At 44.9% G+C, this 7,064-nt stretch overlaps 1 protein-coding gene across 1 annotated transcript in view; it reads right to left on the bottom strand.

Annotated features, from left to right (window-relative positions):
* Nucleotides 1-420: 420 nt before the first annotated feature.
* The window catches only part of mecom (MDS1 and EVI1 complex locus), a 33,195-nt gene continuing 26,551 nt past the window's right edge, over nucleotides 421-7,064 (bottom strand). The window contains 5 exon segments of the mRNA XM_010779634.1: nucleotides 421-2,232; nucleotides 3,133-3,340; nucleotides 3,427-3,672; nucleotides 5,777-5,810; nucleotides 5,813-5,926. Coding sequence (XP_010777936.1) covers nucleotides 2,098-2,232; nucleotides 3,133-3,340; nucleotides 3,427-3,672; nucleotides 5,777-5,810; nucleotides 5,813-5,926 — 737 coding nt within the window. The 3' untranslated portion in view covers nucleotides 421-2,097.

The raw sequence follows: 7,064 nt of genomic DNA, 5'->3' as shown, positions 1-7,064 counted from the left end.
GCCGGATGGGGAGGCCTGCTGCAGGATGGGACTCTTATTGAGCGTTTGAGCGATGAGCCAGGTCATCACATCTACCCAACTCATCCATCATGCCCCACAAACGGACACAAATAAAGAGGACACATTCCTGCCTCCGCTCCCACTACCACATTCAAGCCCTCTCCAGCCTTTTCTCTCCTTCCCTCTCTCTCAATGCGAGCCAAAGCCCCGAAGAGCAGAGTTCAGGCTCTCTCTCGCTCTTGGAGGCCATGGGAGCGCCAGAAGAAAGCGCCAGGTGGTTTTCTGACTCACGTCTCTTAGAATAAATCTCCGTTTGGGCCAAAATGATGGGCAGCCAGAAGGACTGTATGGAGTGCGGTGGTGTGAGGGAGAAATGGGGGAGGAATAAAAGAGAGAATGGCAGACATGTCAATCCACATTGTAGTCCTTTATTTCTTAGTTGTTCCTCCCACAGTATTGAATTGAAATGCATAACAGTTACATTGTAGAAAGCATTAAAACAAAGTACCTCAACTCGCTGATTACTTTTTTTTAAATCGATTATAAACAAAAACAACGACAAAAAACAAATCTGGTCCCTCAAAACGGGAGAATAAATGAAAAGTAATCTGTTATTTATCATAAATTTGGCACAAGGGATTAACATGAACCGAACGTCACACAAGCTTGCAGACAACCGTAGAAAATGTCAGATACAGAACTTACCAGACCAATCATGCGTTTATGAAGAAATTATACCTGGCTTTTTTTTTATTCCTCATTCTTTATAATGTTTTTTTTTTACAATTGAATCATTAAATTGTCATAGAAAACAAAAACCCCTAAGTAATATCTATTCATCGACCGGTTTCATTAGAAGAATAAGGAGTGAATTGTATGTTTAATACTATCCGGCACTCAAATGTAATCTACAAACCCCATTGAACTCTGGGATAGGCCCGGTGAAGAATCTCCCACTCTCACCCGGGCTAAGAGCAGTGCTATTCAGTAAACAAACTACAGTTTGCCAAGAAATAAATACAATTCTCAACATACAACAGCAAATAACAACAACAACACCAACGAAAAAAATGGAAACAAAATCATGATTGTCTAAAAAATGAAAGACACACGAGCATGGAGTAGCTAACGGCTAGCATTCAGGCTATTTAGTGGTATTGTTGGCTGACTAGGATGGATTGGGAAAGAAGACTTATGCCCTTTACAGAACAACAATTAACTTCAGCACTGGCTACTATTTCAGTAAAAAAAAAAAAAGTGTTTTCTTCTCTTCCACTAAAAAGACAATCTATTTATATCCTTTCACAGATAGCGCAGGCGGGCAGATGGAGAGAACAGAGACACTCGTGTACAGTGCTATGATTGTGCAGACACACGCAGCTATGAAAACGCAGATGGGAAACTGGCCTGATTTCAGTTCAGCAATTACTTTTTTTATATTTGTTCTTCAGTGACTTCAGTGATATAGAAGCGCCTCTAGCGCTGTCCGTACATGGAGCGGTTTTCATTGGAGGCTGCTAACCCCACCCTTCATTTTTTTTTTAATCATCAAGTACATGTCTTTATGAGAAACACCTGTGGATCTCTGGGGGTTAATAAAGGGGGAATTCTTGTAATATGATTTAATGATGCTTTTGTCAGGGCTCTTACGCACAGTGAAACACACAAGGCGGAGACCGGCTGTCTTACAGACACGACCACATCAACTGTTCTCCTCCCTCTCTATGTGCTGGGCTATACATGTGTAGCATTGATACATCAGCACATCCATCTTCCATGTCCACCAGCTGCCTTCGCTGTGCAAAACATAGAAATTCAGCAGAATAAATACAGCTATTATTATTATTTTCACCACGATCATTATCTTTGCTATCATCCTGGTTGATGTAAGAAGTCAATTCTCAGAGGCACGTGTTGCTCTCTATCTGGTGGAGGTGTTGGGGGTCCCTGCTCGGTGTGTGAGGCTCCGCTCAGCAGTCAAGGTGGGCCGTGGTTCTGCTCAGCAGTCACTCTGTGGACCCTGCAGTGGGCTCCCAGTGCCATAGGTCAGGTTTTTAGGGGGTTGAAAGGTGAAAGGGAAGCGCTGAAGGGGTGTCATCATACGTGGCTCAGGGACTGGATGGCACTGGACTCAGCAGCTGCCCGGGCCAGACTGTGCCACATGGTGGCCGGGGTGTGGGAGGCCGGGTGGAGGGAGTCCTTCTCAGCCAGGGACAGCATCATGGCGTACGCCTGAGGGGGAGGGACAGGGGTTACAGCTTTTTGTTTAAAAGGAATAAACATTTGTGTTAATGTTTACTCTGTTTTCCTCAGTTATTGGTTGTTGTGTGTTACTGTCTCCAGGTCCCCTAGACCTTAGTGGGGACGCTACATTTACCTAAAATGCTTTGAAGCAGATTTACATTATAAGATAAGATTTTTTTTTTCTTCTTGTGTGTCAGTCATCCACACCAATCAGAAGTGCTGTGCTCCACATGTACCAGCCATTGTTAACCAATCAGAAGTGGCCCATGATAGAAGGTGATAGACAGATTGATCCAATCACCTGCCAAGTCTTTTTGAAAGTGCCTGCCCTTTCCAAATGGCTTCCATGGAGCTTTCCTAGATGGTTTGGTGAACCATCTGAGTCAGGTTAGTAATGCTCCATCACATGTTTCTATTACAGGGTGAATCTTAAACTGAAGCTTGACTTTAAAGCAACCCAACGGAAGTTTCATGCAAGTTTAGTTCTTTCACTCGTAGCTCGGGCTGCGGGGGTGCTAGAGACGGGAGCACGTTGATGCGACCTTCCTAGCCGGAGATATGGCCGCATTTTACAATAAACTTCCGTTGGGTCGCTTAAAAACAAATATCGCAAATCGCAATATCTGTCGCAATTAGATTATTTCCCCAAATCGTGCAGCCCTAATATATACTTTGAAACATTTGGCTGATAATACTTTATGTTACTGAAAATGGCCATCGTGCAAAATGAGGACTTTTACTTTTGCACTTTACTTACATTTTGATGCGAATGCTTTTGTACTTTTACCTAAATAAACATTTAGAAATTGACTATTTTAAGACCATTTTGTTTTAGCAGAGGATCCGAGCACTTTATCCACCTCAATGATATGTCTGTGTTTCTGTTACCTGAGACTTAGACTTCCTAAAGAGCGGCTGTTTGACAGCGTCAGCGAGCGACGGGGAGCCAAACGATCCGTCGTCCTCATCTCCGTCCCCGTCGCTCATCTCGCTCTCATCCAGCTTGCGCATGTCAGAAAAGTGACGGATATGATCCAAGGCTGAGTAGCTCTGCTCCTCCTCCTCCTCTTCCTCCTCCTCCTCTTCCTCTTTATACCTGCAGGTCAAGCAGAACATTTAAAAATAAGCTCACTTCAAGATACTTATGACATGATCATCATCTCTTAGTTCGATCGAACGTACCTCCGAGGAGAGGTTTTGCAGTTGAGGTTCAAGTCGTTGGGTCCGCTGAAGTCCATCTCGTCCTGTATGATGTCGTCAGCGAGGCTGCTGGGAAGTGCCTCGTCTTCCTGTTTCCCAGGGAGGCTGCCCGGCTCTTCTCCTTCCTCTTCATCAGCCCCGAGGTCCTCCGCTTCCTCGTCTTCCAAGTCACGTGACCCGCGGCTCGCCATCAGCGGCTTCTCTTCTTCGAATGGGCCGCCGTTTAACCTGCGCACCAAATACAATGATCGGATTAATACAGCTTCATAAAATAGTAGGAGGATGTTTTTGTACATTGAAGAAAGTTGCTAGGAAACCCCTCTGGTGATGTAAAGTAAATAATCATAGCAATGAAGACTATCCACAGGTATTTGTTCCTGTGAGAATCATTTTCTACATACACAAACACCGTTCTGGGGCTCAGAGGTGGATCTGAGGCAGGATCAGGGTCTGGGACCGAGAGCCGGATTCCTGTTTGTCATCAGGCTCTGGTCTGGAGCCCCTTTGGGCACATCAGCGCTGATCGCTGCAGCACTTAGCTGGAGTGCTTCGCCTCTCTCCTTGTTTATTTTCTCTACTATCTTGTATTCATCTAATAGGCAAAATATTTAGCTGACAGCCCCATTTGTCGGCAGAGTTATGAGAGCGCTGCCAACCGGCCCATTCCTCTTTCCCCACGGAGGCAGAGAGGGCGAGCTATCCAAACTGTCGGGGTCTTAATCTGTCCCTCTGTCTCAGCGGCACAGGAAACCACCAGTTGGTAAATCATCTGGAACCACATTTAGACTGATTCACTAATTACACTCCGGGACGTCTTTCGTCAGCTCTCAAAAATGCCGTTTTCTTGCACAAAGGATTCGGACTGGGAACGGGACGTGGAAGGAGAAGATAGATAGGAAACGAAAAAACACATTGACGCGTAATTATAGGATGTTTTTAAACAGTCTACCTGCACTGGATGTGGAAGGGATGCATTTGAGCGTGCAGTGAAGAGAGAGCAGATACCAGATTAGGCACATACAGTATCTATCTTAAATCCTCTTTAAGTGCTTTCCACCGAGCCCCCGCTGGGACGGAGAGTTTCTGGCCTCAGTATTCGCACTGTGTGAAGCTTACAGGGCTGAGAGCGGCTCCTAAAGAGAGAGAGCTGGGATTAAGAAAACAGATTCGCTAATTACGCTTTCAAACGTGGTAATTTGCTGAGGATAAAGTATCTATCAGAAGTAGTCAGGAGCGCAGCACTTTGAAAGGAAACACGGGGCGACCCTTTGACCCCACCCCCTCTACCCTCTTCCTGTAGGCAGACATGTTGGTTCCAGATGTGCCGGCTAACTGCTGCACGGGACCCCCCCTCCTCCCCATCTCCCTATTCTCTCCCCCCGCCCCGGTCATGCTTCACGGCCTTCTGCACATCCACCCGATCGATCTCTATCCAGCTCCCAAGTCTGCCGCCATCACACCAGACTGGATCACATGAAAAACAAACACGGAGACCTGAGCAGACCTCAGAGCCTGCTATCCGACCTTGATCGCCAGCCTCCGAGAATGTATTTGCATAAGCTCAGACGAGTTTGCATGCACACGAGTATCGTGCGCTTACGTGTGCGCCAATGGGCGAACTGCATGTAAGCGAGCTCCTGCCTTATCTCAACGATACGATCGCAGTATGATTGCTCTCCACTCCAGACCTCTGAGCATGATGTTCATCATATAACGAGGGCCGGATGGGTTGTAGGAATCTCCAAAATGAGCTGATAGCAGCCGACCTATGTTCATACTATTCAAGCCCTGAGAGGTGCTTGTACAGTCTAATATTGCAGATTCACCATCAGTAATATGAAGGACTGGGACTTTTTCAGAGGAATCGTTTATCCCCTGCTGTGGGATTAGCTATTTGTGTGTAGAGGTCAAAACGGCCAGCAACAGCTTGCAACATGGTAGAACAACTTCAAAAGCGACTTGTTTATAATCTTACTGCGTTGCATATTTGTATTTTCTATCTCTCTGTGACATGTCTCATGCCTTTAATGTTCAAAAACGCCTCTTCTATTTTTCTCATTACTTTCACCCTCTGGGTCGAAACAGAGCCTGTCTGCTCCTGTTGGTTAGCTGGCCGGGCCTAATTTTGTGATTCGTCCCGCCCGCCTGTAACCGTACCCCCCTATCACGCCTACAATGATATTTGAGATTGGGGTTCGGATATTTTAATTCTACCTGGGATGATGATCCTTGTCCACTCTGCCTTCTTATTATATTTTGTGCTAAAAACATCCAGTAATAGCTCTATAGATGAGAGTCGATCAGATCAGAAAAGACAGCTGGCTCTGCTCACCCTTCCTCTGAGGGGCTCGCGGGAGCCGTCTGGCTCTGCCTGTGTTGCTGATGAAGTTCTGATTTCATTAAATAGAGTCTTCCTTTGCTCTTAGCCAATATGGCGCCGCTTACCGTCACGTTCGAGCGAAGGGGGACGACATCGCAGCGCCTGCAGAGCAAGAAACAAACTCAGTCTGATTCTGACTCTTCAGCATTAATACATATGAATCAATTTATTTTAAATGCCCACATTTTCATGGTTAAATAAATTATAACGATTGGTTTAACACACAGTTTTGTCTGTTTTCCATAAGTACCTCACTGATGATAGTGTAATATATTGGACTGAAATGACTGAAATATAAGTGATAGAGAGACCGATTGACGTATCATATGGCAAATATCCTGACATTTTCTTGGGGTTTGACATATTTTGTATCTTAAAAACCTTAGGGAGAACCTTAATAGCCCCTGCCTCACACCTGGGCTCCGCAAATTTTGACACCCCCCGATGCGCACACGATTAAGGAAATGTTCCAATTTTCGCTCTTGATTTCGTAAACATCGGGCCATTCGTGGGAGGGCCATCTTAAGCCATCGTTATGACCGCCGGTGGAGCTTCTCACGGCTCCGGCANTACGATCAGAGCCGAATTTGAACATTTCCTTTATCGTGTGTCCATCTGTTTTTTTTATTGCACAACAAAATCATGTAAACATATTATGTAAATAACCCAATTTGTGTTCTGTGAAATTAAAAAGGATATAATATATTATTTTGAAGGCGAGGAAGTTGTTGTTGCTATGGAAACAACATGACGGAGAAAACTTAATATCTTCTACATATAAAGACGGAGAAAGTAAAGAACAAAGTCTGAAAATATCAGTACAGTATCATAATACTTTAACATAATTGTTTGTGGTACTTTCGTTGCAGTTCTATGTCGTAAATGTAATTTACATGTTGCCTTCGTGTGTGGTTCGGGGCCATCTTCGTGCGAAATTCACAATTCCATATTCGTGTGTCCATCGGGTGTCAATTTCGAGACGGTGTGACAGGGGCTTTACAGGTTGACCGAACATGTGACATTTAATTAAATGGGTTTTGGCAATGATTGGCCACACGAACAATACATATTATTAATGATCTGTTGAACCATTTCCTTAATATTATCTTTGTGTTATTGTGTTTGTGCAGAGGTGTCTGATTAAGCGGACGCCTCCTCTGAGGAGTGTTTCTCTCGGCTGCTGGCAGTGTGTCGCTGCTGTTCTGCTGATTCAGAGTCAGAGTCAAGCAAGCTGTCAAAC

Source organism: Notothenia coriiceps, unplaced genomic scaffold, assembly GCF_000735185.1.
Source record: "Notothenia coriiceps isolate Sejong01 unplaced genomic scaffold, NC01 NC01_scaffold00020477, whole genome shotgun sequence".
NCBI classification, from domain to species: Eukaryota; Metazoa; Chordata; class Actinopteri; order Perciformes; family Nototheniidae; genus Notothenia; species Notothenia coriiceps.
The sequence above is the reverse complement of the archived record's forward strand: the minus strand, read 5'-3'. Positions and strand labels throughout refer to the sequence as shown.